Source organism: Corylus avellana, chromosome ca8 (assembly GCF_901000735.1).
Source record: "Corylus avellana chromosome ca8, CavTom2PMs-1.0".
Taxonomy (NCBI): Eukaryota; Viridiplantae; Streptophyta; class Magnoliopsida; order Fagales; family Betulaceae; genus Corylus; species Corylus avellana.
The window spans coordinates 1,064,967-1,079,230 of record NC_081548.1 but is presented as its reverse complement, the minus strand read 5'-3'; the positions used below and the strand labels follow the sequence as shown (position 1 = coordinate 1,079,230).

At 37.1% G+C, this 14,264-nt stretch overlaps 2 protein-coding genes across 2 annotated transcripts in view; one reads left to right on the top strand and one right to left on the bottom strand.

The window, feature by feature from the left end:
• Positions 1 to 10,499, top strand: part of LOC132189695 (DNA mismatch repair protein MLH1-like) — a 28,952-nt gene extending 18,453 nt beyond the window's left edge. The window contains exons 2-10 of the mRNA XM_059604462.1: positions 1,130 to 1,199; positions 1,338 to 1,473; positions 4,749 to 4,843; positions 4,945 to 5,053; positions 6,830 to 6,995; positions 8,394 to 8,555; positions 9,116 to 9,290; positions 9,691 to 9,854; positions 10,135 to 10,499. Coding sequence (XP_059460445.1) covers positions 1,157 to 1,199; positions 1,338 to 1,473; positions 4,749 to 4,843; positions 4,945 to 5,053; positions 6,830 to 6,995; positions 8,394 to 8,555; positions 9,116 to 9,290; positions 9,691 to 9,854; positions 10,135 to 10,179 — 1,095 coding nt within the window. The 5' untranslated portion in view covers positions 1,130 to 1,156 and the 3' untranslated portion in view covers positions 10,180 to 10,499. The remainder of the gene's footprint in view (positions 1 to 1,129; positions 1,200 to 1,337; positions 1,474 to 4,748; positions 4,844 to 4,944; positions 5,054 to 6,829; positions 6,996 to 8,393; positions 8,556 to 9,115; positions 9,291 to 9,690; positions 9,855 to 10,134) is intronic.
• A 2,696-nt stretch (positions 10,500 to 13,195) lies between these two features.
• Positions 13,196 to 14,264, bottom strand: part of LOC132189473 (DNA mismatch repair protein MLH1-like) — a 4,081-nt gene continuing 3,012 nt past the window's right edge. The window contains exons 6-7 of the mRNA XM_059604218.1: positions 13,595 to 13,692; positions 13,196 to 13,513 (exon numbers count right to left, since the gene is read on the bottom strand). Coding sequence (XP_059460201.1) covers positions 13,196 to 13,513; positions 13,595 to 13,692 — 416 coding nt within the window. The remainder of the gene's footprint in view (positions 13,514 to 13,594; positions 13,693 to 14,264) is intronic.

Here is a 14,264-nt window from a genome sequence, read left to right as displayed (position 1 = left end):
AGGGCAGAATAGTGTAGCAAATACAAGTATTAGTAGTATAGCACAAACAAGCGGTCCATTTCTTTAGATAAATCGTGCTCAATTTCTTATGTTTCAATTCCGCCAAGATCTCTTCTGTCGATTCAATTAGATTCTAGAATCATTTCGAAACATTTACAATAGTTGTCTTATAGTGATTAGATTGCATAATTTAGTTTGGCACTTCTCCCCTAACCATTTCACATTTTAAATCCTTAAAGGAACTTGATTAAATAGTTAAGAGAAATTAATCCTTTAACAAATGGAAAGAAGCTGTTCGTACTTCTTTGGATCGGTTAGAGCCACTTAAATAATAGTGTTAAAAAACTGTGCAAAACCACCTGAAACTCCAAAACTTCTAATGAAGAAAGATTATATCCCAAAACCTTGTCTAGAAAGTGAATAGGTCCTGTGCTTCTTGGACCTGGGACACCATTTTCATCAACAAAGGATGCTCCTATCACCTTAGTTAGACAGGTAACCCTAAAGTTTCATTTGATCATGAAAACATGTAGCTGTTACCAAAGCCAATTGTTGCCCATTTAAGTAACATACGGTTGATTGCATTTAACGTTTTGAGAATCAGGCTTGACAAAATCTCAGTTTCCATATGAACGATCCAAATTACGGAGCTGCCACTAGAATTTGAGAGTTCTAGTGTATGCACTAAACCAATCTGTTTGTATGTTCCCTGGACTTTTCTGTGGAAGACACTTTGATCTAACCTGCATGTGTCCTTTGATTTTTCATTGATAAATTGCCATTGGTCCAAAAAGCCTAAGTTGATGGAGACAATGAATTTAATCATTTAGTCAAGATTCTAACAACCCCTTACACAACAAACCCCAAACTTTTAATGAGCATGGTGTATTATTTTGAACTTTAAATGGGGGAGTGGAGACCGGTTTGAACTTAAGATCACCTGGTCTAATATCATGATAAATTGTCACTTTTCCCAAAATTCTAAGCTAATAGGAAATGATGAATTTAATCACTTGATTATTATTCCAAAATCATTTAGTATGACTAAGCACGTGGTGCTTTCAATTTCACCATATTTGTAGCTTGATAACTTGTATTCTTTGGCATCTTTTGTCTCATGGTGTAGCAGAAAGTAGAACCATCTCCATATGATACAATGGCTCTGGATAAGGATTCTACTTTCCGCCCCTCACAATCTGGTATGGTGAAGTGTTCCCCTTTTGATTGTGTTGCTTGTCCTTAGTTGCCTTCATATTCCTTGTATATTATATTACTCATAGTTGCTCACATTTTGGGAGTTCCCTCATTTTTGAAGTGCCTCATAATGTAATTGATAGGATCAAAATCACAAAAAGTTCCGGTGCATAAAATGGTTAGAACAGATTCATCCGATCCTGCTGGAAGGTTACATGCCTACTTGCAAGCTAAGCCTTGTGGATCACTTGAAAAGAATCCTAGTTTGGATGCTGTGAGGTAGGATCCATTTTTGGTTTATAAGCTTTTGCTTTACATTAAGGGAAAAATCAATTTTAGTCCCTAGCTACGCTCTCTTGTGTGCATCTATTGATATATATAGAGGTTACATATGTAGTTTGATTTACAACTCAACTTAAGAGCACTATACTAGTTTGTTTACAATAGAACTCTAGATAACTATACATCTAAGAACTCTATATCTTAAGACTCTTATCAAAGTCTCCTAAAGAAGTAGAATTGTGTTTGACATGTGTTGTTGTGAATAACACGTGATGTGCTTCAACAATCCGTTTGTCTGATTTCTATCCTACTTATTTACTTTTTCGTCTACCATGTCTCCTCCCTTTGACACGATAATGCACAAGCTGTCATTGCCATGTCACTTTACTGTCACATAAGCCAAAAAAACCGGCAGATCACATTGTTAAAAAACTCATAGCTAGCTCGTAAAAAATAAGAAGCTGTAGGTGCCATGTCACAAAAAAAGAGGTGTTTAACACAACACCCATGACTTATCCCAACGGAAGAAGCTTCATCTCCTTTCAAGTTTGAAGTAAGATCCTTTTATCATGCACTATCCCTTCATGTTGGCTCCCTATTTTATTGGAGGAGTGTTTGGTGAGGTAAAGTTCCTTTGAGAGTGGCATTCTTTGTTTGGACATCGGCTTTAGGAAGGATCTTAACTTTGAATAATTTGAGGAAGAGGAGCTTTTTAGTGGTAGATTGGTATTGTATGTGCAAGAGGAGTGGAAAGTCCATAGATTATCTTCTTCTTTATTGTGAGGTGGCAAGAGAATTATGTGTTTCAATGTTTTGGCTTTTTGGTGTAGAGTGAGTTATGCCTAGGAAGGTAATAGAGTAACAGGCTAACTGGAGAGGTCAGGTGGGAAGCTGTAACATTTTAGAAGCTCAGAGGATGACCCCCCTTTGTGCTTAATGCGGTGCATTTGGAGAGAGCGTAATGCGAGGCACTTTGAAGATTCCGAGATAGGCATTTAGTAGGATGATTACTATTGCCATTGAAAGTGGTCTTATCTCGGGTTTCTCAGTGGGAGCCAGTTTATCTGAGAGGGTTAACATATCTCATCTTCTTTTTGTAGATGATACATTGGTTTTTTGTGCGGTGAATATTGATCAAATCTGTTCCATTAAAGCCAGTCTTGTCTGTTTTGAGGCTGTTTCAGGTTTAAACGTGAACATGGCTAAATTAGCATTGGTCTCGGTAGGTGATGTGGCCAATATGGGAGAATTGACTGGTGTTTTGGGTTGTGAAACAGAGTCTTTGCCTTTGAAATATCTGGGGCTCCCCTTGGGGGCATGCTTTAAGGCCAAAACCATTTGGGATGATATTTTGGAAAAGATTGATCGTAGGTTGGGAAGTTGGAAAAGATTGTATCTTTCTAAGGGAGGTAGAGTTACTCTTATAAAGAGCACTCTTTCTAATCTTCCTACTTATTTTTTGTCCCTATTCCCTGTTCTTGTTTCGGTGGTTAGGCGTATAGAGAAGCTCCAACCAGATTTTCTTTGGGGAGGTTTAAACGATGAGTTCAAGTTTCATTTGGTTAACTGTGACAAGGTTTGCTCTCCTATCTCCGAAGGAAGACTAGGGATCAGAAAGTTGAGACTGTTCAATCAGGCTTTGCTAAGGAAGTGGTTGTGACGTTATGCACACGAGAGAGAGGCTTGGTGGAGAATTGTTGTGGAAGCCAAGTATGGTTCTGAGTGGGGTGGTTGGCATTCTGCTGACACTTCTGGGCCTCATGGGGTGGGTCTTTGGAGGCATATTATTAGGGGGTGGCGGTTATTTTCTAGCCATACTAGATTCGATCCAGGTGATGGATCTAAAATCAGATTTGGGGATGATGTTTGGTGTGGAGAAGCGTGTCTTAAGGAAGTTTTCCTAGGCCTATACAACATAGCTTGTGCTAAAGACGCGTCTATCGCTGACAATATGGACTTCACGGGTGGTTCTCTTCAATGGAATGTTAGCTCTTTTCGGTTGATTCATGGTTGGGAATTGGAAGTGTTAGCCTTATTCTACACTCTGTTGTATTCCCATAGAATGAATAGGGAAGGCGAGGATAAAATTTGGTGGATTCCGTCTAGTAAGGGGAATTTCGATGTTAGATCTTACTATAATGTCTTGGCTAGCACAGAGGCTAGTTTGTTCCCTTGGAAGAGCATTTGGCGCACTAAGGCACCCTCGAGAGTGGCTTTCTTTACCTAGATAGCGGTGCTAGGGAAGATCCTCACGATTGATAATCTTCGAAAAAGGAATCTTATTGTGATCAATAGATGTTGCTTGTGCAAATCTGATGGGGAGACGATCGATTATCTTCTTCTCCATTGTGAGATCGCTTGCTCTTTATGGTATGCTATTTTTAGCCGGTTTGGGTTGTCATGGGTTATGACTAGTAAGGTGGTGGATTTGTATGTTTGTTGGTGGTCGGGTGGGTGATCTCGGAGCGTTGTTGTGTGGAAGATGGTTCCCCTATGCTTAATATGGTGTTTATGGTTAGAAATGAATGCAAGATGCTTTGAGGACTCGGAAAGATCTTTGGAGGAACTTACGGCTTTCTTCTTCTACACGCTTTTCACTTGGACTGTAGCTTGGCTTGCCCTTTATCGATTAGCTATCTTGATTTTCTTGTTCTTTTCTCTTATGCTTTTTAGGCGTTTTCTCTTGTATACTCCTTGTGTACTTGGGTTGCGCCCCTCTGCGCTTTTAATATAAACATTATTTATCAAAAAAAAAAAAAAGATTCCGAGATTTCAATGGCAAAACTAAAATCCGTTATGTTCAAGTCACTTTATACATGGATGACGGTGTATATTAGTCCTCAATTTCTTAGTTTTACAAAAAATTTAGACTAATGTTTTTTCCCCCCCCCCCTCTATTATAGGAGATTTCTCTTGTATACTCACTATGTACCTGGATTGCGCCTCTCTGTGCTATTTAATGAGATTGGTTTACTTATAAAAAAGTATAATAATAATGTAGTACTATTTAATCAGACAAATAATGATTTTTTTAAATAAGTAATCGACAACTATCATTAAAAGTGTAAAGGTGCCCCTAAGTATAATAATGTACATGTGTTGCGCCCCCGTGAGGGAGATCCATGTATTTTCAATAAAATTCATGGGAGGTTGGAGTGTCTTACCTTATTTATTTTTCTCTTGACATTTTATTTAAAATAATGTTAATATGCTGTAACTGCATGGTTGGTAACTTACATTCTCATTGAGGAGAATAAAAATTCCAATTGTAGGTCCTCTGTTAGACAAAGAAGGAACCCGAAGGAGACTGCAGATATTACAAGTGTTCAGGAGCTTATTGAAGAAATCGATTGCAATTATCATTCTGGTGAGATTTTTACACTTTTTTTTTTGACTGTTAGACAGTTGAGCTTTTCTTTGAGTCAGGTAGATCTAGCTGCTGGTTCATACTGAGATATGTTTTTACAGGTCTGCTGGATGTTGTAAGACACTGCACATATATTGGAATGGCAGATGACGTCTTTGCATTGCTTCAGCATGACACTCATCTCTATCTTGCAAATGTGGTGAACTTGAGGTAATAACTCTTGTATTTTTCTTGAAATTCCACATAATCTAAAGGTTAACCATCCAGAAAACCATATATACATATGAATCATGATAGATTTCTTACCGAGATCCAGCATTGTAATTTTTTAAATTAATTTTTCAATTATGAAGGTTTAATTTTCATTTAACAAAGCTTCCAAGTTTGAATACAACTCCAGTTGATGAGCTACAAGATAGTGGGCTTTTAAAAGTGCCTTATCTTTTTCTTTTTCCCCCTCCTTTCTCCAGTTTTATTCCTTTTTTTCCTAATCTCTCCTCTTTGCCAACCCCCAACCAAAAAAAAAAAAAAGAAGGAATACTTTGTAAACCAGCTTTTAGTGGTAGCACATCAAAAAACTATGGCTTGCAGGTGCTGCGACTGTGGTTAGGGTTATGGTTTGCTGTAATTAGCTTTAAGATTGGTGGGAGGACTTTTGTTCTTTGTCGCCCTAATAGGGGGTTTCTCCTATATACCTCTCGTCTACTTAGGTTGTGTCCCTCTACGTACTATACTGAGATTGAATTACTTATATCTATATTAAGTATATATTAAAAAATAAAAAATAAAGATTGATGGGAGATTTGTCAAAAATCATGTTAGTCCTATTTTAATGGTGAGCATGTGGGTATTTGCCGGAAAATCTGACAGAAAAAAGAACTATGAGCAAAAGAAACAAAAATAAAAGAAAGTGAGAGATCTTAGCAATCTCAATTCCAAATAAAGACGTGAAAGATGCCAATTCATTCTTTTTTTTGATAAGTAATAAAAAGTTTTATTAAAAAGCGTAAAGGCGCCCGGGAGTACACTGGGAGTATACAACAGGATCACGTAACTAGAAGGGGAAAATCGAGCAAAAAACTCATCATAACTAATCGACACCAGAAAGACATGCGCAATAGTCCAAAGATACAAAGTATGAAAGCAAGAAGCTAAGATATCTTCCAATGTCTCCTCCGAATCCTCAAAGCACCTATTATTTCTTTCCCTCCATAAACACCAAAAGAAGTAAGGGGGCACCATCTTCCAAACTGCGGTACTCCCCCTCCTCCCCGAAGACCACCAACAGGCGAGAAAATCCGAAACCCGTCTTGGCATCACCCAAGACAACCCAAACCGACCAAAAAAGGCACTCCACAAAGCATAAGTAGCCTCACAATGCAGGAGAAGATGATCCACCGTCTCCTCATTCCTCTTATATAAATAACATCTGTTCGTCACAATCACTTGTCGCTGCCAATTCTTATTTCATGTTTAATGAAAAATAGGTCTTAGAAAACCTAATTATAAGAAATCCTAATTCTGAGCTGTTAATTAGAAGAAACCAAAATGACAAAACTACCCACGTCAGTACATGGCTACCACATCTTAATATTTTTACTATTTTAAATATAGTCATTAAAAAATGTAAGACTCCTGTAGGAGCTAAGTGAAGGACCTATTAAACTAAACTACCACGAACATACTTTTGGGACCAAAAATCTTTTTGATTTACATGGGCCCAGAGCTTTAGTTTCAATGTTTGTTTATAATACACTTTATTCATCATGATACTCTTCAAAAAGCTATTTTCTGAAAAAAGTGACTCTGGAGAATCAACTTTTGCATTTATTTTATTGTTTATTATTATTACTATTTCTTTTCAATATGGTTCATTGGTCTTGGATTTAGTAGGTGCTAGATATATGATTCTCATGCCTCCCTGAATTTTTGACCTGTTATATGACTTACTTGATTGTCTGTTTTTCTGTTTGAATGAACTCACAGCAAAGAGCTCATGTACCAGCAAGTTCTGCGCCGGTTTTCCCATTTTAATGCTATACAATTAAGTGAGCCGGCTCCACTGTCTGAGTTGCTTATGTTGGCATTGAAAGAAGAAAATTTAGATCCAGAAGGCCATGAGAATAATGACCAAATAGAAAAAATTACAGAAGTAAGTTAGGCTCTTCCTTTGGATTGATCTCATATATCTTATGTTCATTATATGTTTCTCTTTTTAAATTACAGTGTAGATACTTGCTTTTAATGGAATTCCTTTTCCTTCTTTTGTAGATTTTATTGGATTTTAAACTTACGTAGTAATTTTTAGGTGAACATTTTGTAAACTGCCTTGTACACGAGGATTTTTCTTTTCCAACTGAATTTTCTTATTACCTTTTTTTTTTTTTTTTGTTTAAATGTATATGAAGGTGTTGCATCAGTCGGCATAAGAATTTTCTTTTTCTTTCTGATTTCTGCTGTTATTTTAAGCTGTTTTTGGTAACACGAGACAGCTGAAAGGGGTCAATGCATGTTCATATTCCAAGTGTTCATCTACAGACGCACATTATACTGCAGCATTAAATCTTAGTATTCACAACTTTGGGTATACATATATAAGGTCTACAGTGTCTATTGAGTATTACTTAATCATAGAGTAAGAATATATGGAGGTTGTAAGCTCTCTTCCAGATTGAGTAAACATAAGCAAAAGGAAGGAGTAACCCTTTCAGTTTACAGAATACTCTTCTCCTTGTACTTCAATAATCGACCTTAAATGATTTAATTTGATTTCTTGACATCTCGAGTTTCTTTTGAAATACTTTGAGACATTATAATAGAGTTTGACTGATGCAAGAGACGAAGCATGAAATATTGATCCACCAAATTTTATTTAGGTTCTAGGTTATTACTTATTAGTATTTAATTGTATATTTTATTTATTTATTTATTTATTAAGAGTAAAGAGTGTTTATCAAATAAAAAAATATTATTTATTTATTAAGAGTAAAGAGTGTTTTTGTAATTCAATAAATGAGTGTTGCCCTAGATTATGTTAGGCAAGTCAATAAATGGCGTTGTATTAGGGTTTAGTCGTGAGTCTATTTAAGCATGCTTAACTCCGATTGAGGCAGACTGATGGAATAAAAAAAACTGAATAATTGGTTCTTCTCTCCCCCTTTTCTTCTCTCTTCCTGTTCTCTTAGTTTTTTCTTCTTCCCCCTTTCCCTTCCCTTGCCTTCTCTCTTCCTAGCTTCTTCTTTCTCTCTCCACTTTTAGCTTCTTTTCCCTACTTTAACCATGTGAGTTTTGTGTTTATTACTAGTCCTAGTGCTATCTAACCCTTTGATATTTTTGTTTTCCCAAATAAATAATGAGGTTTACAATATTCCTATATCAGTTAGTTTCTTTGTTTGTAGTTTCAACTCTGATGATTCTCATTATCCATCATGAATGTGAGTAGAACATTTTTAGCATAGATTTGTAAAGGATTTCTAGAAGCACATTTCTCGTTTCAAAACCCACATTTGATTAATTTTTTAGCGAACATTGTTTTTTGATGCTTCTCCAGATGAATACCGAGTTGCTCAAGCAAAAGATGGAAATGTTAGAGGAGTATTTCTGCATTCATATTGACAAACATGGGAATTTGTCTAGACTTCCAGTGGTACTTGACCAATACACTCCGGACATTGATCGCCTCCCGGAATTCGTCCTTTGTTTGGGCAATGATGTAGGTTCCAAAGTTTGTAATAACTTGTTCTTCTATGCTTATTTCTTTCCCTTCTGTACAATCTTGATCTTTTGGATGATGATTATTGATCTGAAAGACATTGTCAGTTTCTGCTCTGAAAAGAATGTTCCCTCAGTACCCACATACTTGGAAACATGTATCTACACACATGTAGACTCATACAGATGCGTACAGCCACATCTATGCTACTTTTATACTTTATCAATATTTAAAATATTTTTCCTTGTGTTCTATACTGGTGATCATTTGGGGCTGGAATGCATCTTGGTGAGATAGATTATAATATGTGGCTATGGACAAATGGGGGTCTACTTCCACTGTATCCAAGTCTGCTGTCAAGTATGAGAGATCACATATCTTATGCCTTTATTAGATCATGAGGGCTGAAATTCACATAATCACATGGTGTCTCTTCAGTCAATTGTGAAGACACTGATGGGTGAACCATGAGGAGTCTGGATATCAGTGCTGGCATTCCTTTTTCCTTGGATGAGATATGTTCCTTATTTCTTGTGAACTGTGATTTATTATTGTCTTAGGTTGACTGGGAGGATGAAAAAAATTGCTTCCAATCAGTTTCAGCTGCTCTTGGAAACTTCTATGCTATGCATCCTCCTATGTTACCCAATCCATCACGTGATGGTTTGCAGTTCTACAAAAAGAGAAAACCTCTCAGGAATCTTGAAGATGAAGAAACAGCCTCTGATGACATAGGTATGGCTGTTCGCTGCTGAGCTTTCATGGTATCTCATATTCCATTACGTCACATATTGGCTTTTCTTGTTCCTTGAAAACCATTGACCAGAATTGCCTAGGAACCATGATGTCATGATTGAGTTGCATGCCTGAAAATCAAGCTTTTTATCAATGGTATACATATCAGAAACATGGATGAAAAAAAATATCGGACATCTAGCAACTAAATGAAATGTTGCCCTCGATATAATTTGGTTCATTTTTTCAGTTTAAGTGTCCACACACACATTAGTCCAATCAAAATTGAAACACTTTGTGTGCAACCTTCCCCCCTCCTTTTTCAACTTATCATTGTTATTAGTCCTTTCTTTTCTTCTCCTTTGGCCTCCAACCTTAGACTGCTTTGTGGCATTTCCAGGGGATGACGACCTAATGGAGAATGAGATCGAGCACGAACTACTTTCGGAGGCAGAGACTGCATGGGCCCAGCGTGAATGGTCAATCCAGCACGTCTTGTTTCCATCCATCAGACTCTTTTTCAAGCCACCTATTTCTATGGCTTCAAATGGAACCTTTGTCCGGGTAATTTTTATTCCATTAAGGAGCATCTTATTGACTACTGTAGTTTCTCAATATATAAGAAGAAAAAACAAAAAAAACTTGGAATAACTAAAAGGAAGAAGCATCTTGAGCTATGACCTGGGCTGGAAGTTATCAAGGTGCATGAGTGCTGGGTTGGAAGCCTCATCCTTTGTCAGCTTCCCTCTCAGTTGACAAACATTAAGAAGATCTTTTTTTTTTTGTTCAAGAATGTTGGGATGGTCTGGGTGGGAAATGACGTATATCCCCTTGCCTTCTACAGGTAGCTTCATTAGAGAAGCTTTACAAGATCTTTGAAAGATGCTAACAAGAATAGTTTTGGTAAGATCAAAGTTGGAGAAGCATGGGCTGTTTCATGAGGCTACTGCTCTCAGTGATGTCTAATTCAGTCAATACTATTTAGCTTGCCTTGTAAATGCTTTTTGGTAGCCAATGGTCCACTGTGTATTGGGTTTCTTTGTAAGCTTTGTATATCTTTTAGTAACTACAATTGTGGGACCCACACGTAATGCATCATTTTACTAACCATTGTGAAATACTAGGATTCAATCCAAACGCAACCCTGGTGAGGAACACAGACATCTCCCATCTATGGAACACCTTTCAAGTTTGATTGTTTCCCTTTTACCCTTTCCCTCGTTTGAATAGGAAAAAAAAAAGAATGATTGATGGATATAAGTTGTATTCCTAGCATCTTATATTTGATAATTTTCTTATAAACTGGCATGACAGTTAATAATTGGCAAAATTATTAAGAGTGTATAATTGACAAATCAGTGACTAACTAATCATTTTATCAATTATGGATTGTCACGTCAGTTTGTAAGAAATTTTATAATAAAAGTATAGTATTCCTAGTAGCACTCCACTTGGACATTTTTATTTTTAAAGAATTGTCGGGGGTATTATTGTTTTTACTATAAATTTTTTACAAATTAACGTGGCAATTCATATGACATTTATCACATTAACCACTAAAATTTCGACTGTCACATGACACTTATTATATTTACAAACTAATACAACAATCACTACTTTGTATCAAATTGAAATCAATTGGTCTGACTTCTGAGACTATCTAGCCTATAGTAAACATTAGGACTAGGATCTGGTGCATTATTTTTGCTCTATTGCATCTCTCACCCAATCATCATGGGGTGTTGAGGCATCTTGCCACCGACATGGCTGGCCTGACACCCAGCCATTGCTGTGGCCGGGTTACCTCGCCACTGCAATGGGTGGAGTACCTTGCCACCACCGTGGCTGGTACTACTTGTAATTGAAAATTTTAACAAAAACATTGCTTTGTTATATTCTGTTTGCTTCTATGGTCCTAAAGTGGGGGTGGCGGCCGAAGATATGTTGTTTCATACATGCATATAGGTCATTTTTAGACAATTTTATTTCTCAATGCAATTCTAAACATGCTCTTAGGTAATTGATGCAAAGTACTTTCTAATATAAGCAAACTTGTCTAATTCAAACCAATGGAGAATGCATTGTAATTTTCCGAAACCTTAATTGGGAAAGATTAATGAAGTTTTTCTTACAAAAAAAAATTAATATAAATTTGAGATGAAACTGTAAAATGTTTGAAACTAGTAGGAGTGGCAGAGGGGTGTTAAGTGAGCAAGCCGCTCGCTCGCTCGCTCGGGATCGGCTCGTATAAGCTCGACTCGTGCTCGATTGTATTATTAAATGAAATGCTTTGTGAACACAAATTTTGGCTCGAATATTAAATGTAGGGCTGTCAAAAATTACCGGGGAACTGGAATCGAAAAACGGGAAAATCGGGAACCCTGGTTCCGGTCCCAGTTTTTAGCACCCGATAAAAACCGGGATACCGGAATCGGGTGGATATATATAATAATATGTTTTTAATATTATATATATATCCGCCTCTTTCTCTCTTGCTCTCTCTCTGAACTCGCTCTTTCTCTCTCTCTCTCTCTCTCGCATCTTGCTCGTCTCATGGATTTCTTGGTTGGTATTTTGACAGTCATGGCCGAATGGGTTTGTGAAGGAGAAGAAATTTTTTTGGGTTTTCTATGGGTATGTAAATGTTGTTTAATTGAGATTGCGTTGGATTTCTTGGTTGGTATTTTGATTGCCATGGCCGAATGGGTTTGTGAAGCATTGAAGGACAGGAAAATTCTTGGTCTAAAATAAGATTAATTTTTTTTTTTTTTTTACCCGGTCCGGATAACCGGGTACAAACCAGGGTACCCCCTTTCCGGTTCCCGGTTTTGGCCAAAAACTGGAAAACCGGACGGGTTGACTCATGAAACGCTTCGATATATACTCTTATATATATATACATATATATATATATATATATATATAAACTAAGTAACACATAACTAATTATAAATCTCATAATTATTAAAATCTTAAAATTGCATTTATGTTTAAGCGGAAAAATAAAATTTTCAGATCCTTTGTGATCACAGAGAGAGCAATCATTTAAAAGACCCAAATTCAATTAGAGTAGACCCAAATGAAAGGAAGAAGAATCAAGTAGCAACTATTGAGTAAGATTGCGAAAGGCAGAAATTATTGAAGAATCAAACATACCCAAATACTTTGGATCACTGCATGTCTGGTGAGCGAGAGTGAGAGTGAGAGTGGGAAATGAGAGTTGGGGTGGAAGATGCGCTGTGACTGGTGAGGAAGATTAAGAGAGAGACGTTGAAACATGTTGTGCACGGAATTAAAATACATGATTCCAAAAGAAGCAGAAAAGAGCATAATAGAAAATAAATCAATCACACACGACACCAAGATTTAAGTTATTCCGCTTAACAAGTCTACATCCACTGGCGGAGATGATCCGGAGGAAATTTACTAACAAAAGATGAAGTACAAAGACAATGGGGAGAAAATCACTCAAAACCCAAAGCTTCAATACACCCAAATTTTACTCTCACACAAAAGAGAGAAAAAATTGACAAAGAAAACTCTCTTCTTCTCTAAGTGCCACAAGGCACAACAAAGTGAGAAAATCCTAATGAGATATGTGGTTTCTAATTTTTCTCCCCAGTTACTATGTTGCAAAGCCTCTCTTTTATAGTTAGCAAAGTTGGTTTACTTCTCCTAAAAGGAGAAGTATTGCAAATCCAAAACCAAACGCAAAGAAGGAAAAAAAGAAAGAGTTGGCTACAACTTCAAAAGGCCAAAACAAACAAGACAAAACTTGATGGGCCGCACGTGAAGGAATTGAGATATTCAAGGCACCAAACAACAAACTTCACCTTCACTTGAATTCCATCAAGTCCCCAATGCAAATATTCTCATGACGTCTCCTCCAACACCCACACGGGCAATCACAAGCTATAAACAATAATCAAGTCCAAGCAACTCTTGAACTTGGGAACTGGAACTGACTTAGTCAACATATCCACTGGATTTTCCTCAGAGGCAATTTTCTTCAATATGATATCTCCTCGTGTCACAACCATACCACATGCATAATATGAATCGACATACCCAATGACATTGGAACTGATACCACTGTCTTTGTTAAAGACTAAACCAACATCTGTAGCACCCCATATATAACAAAATATCAAATTCACTGCCGGCCAGTAAACCTTGCTAGGATTAACAACATTGACTGCATGTGAAACATCTGGACGAATGCACTACATAGCATATATGATGCTCCCAAATGCACTAAAATAATATAGATGCGACATGAAACGCTCCTCCCTTGATGATGGCACCTTGCCATGCAAAATCTTCGCCAAACCTTGTTGTCGCATTAAAGAACGCGTCTTGATACGCCAAAGACTGAAACTATTCCGACCATCAAACTTTTCTACTGCAAATTTTGCATAAGCCATCCCACAAAATAAAGAACCCGGGCTTTGATACCATTTGTTGTACATGGAATTAAATAATAGAATCCTAAAGAAGCAGAAAAGTACAGAATAAAAAAATAGATCAATTACACACGACACCAAGATTTAAGTGGTTCGGCTTAACAAGCCTACATCTACTAGCAGAGACGATCTGGAGAAAAAAAAGATGGAGTACAAAGATAACGGGGAGAAAATCATTCAAAACCCAAAGCTCCAATACACCAAAATCTCACTCTCACACAAAAGAGAGAAAAAATTGACAAAGAAAACTCTCTTATTCTCTAAGTGCCACAAGGCACAAAAAAGTGAGAAAACCCTAATGAGATATGTGGCTAGGGCTGAAATAGCAGTTGCGGTTAGCGGTTAGTGGCTAAAACCGCTAACCGCAACCGCCTTGGCGGGTAGTAAATTTTACTAACCACTTCCGCTAACCGGATAGGGATTAACCGCCCGATTAGCGGTTAACTGCATCCGGCTAACCGCTTTTCTACTAACCGCTTTTTTTGGGCTTTTTTTATTGAGTTTTTTTTTT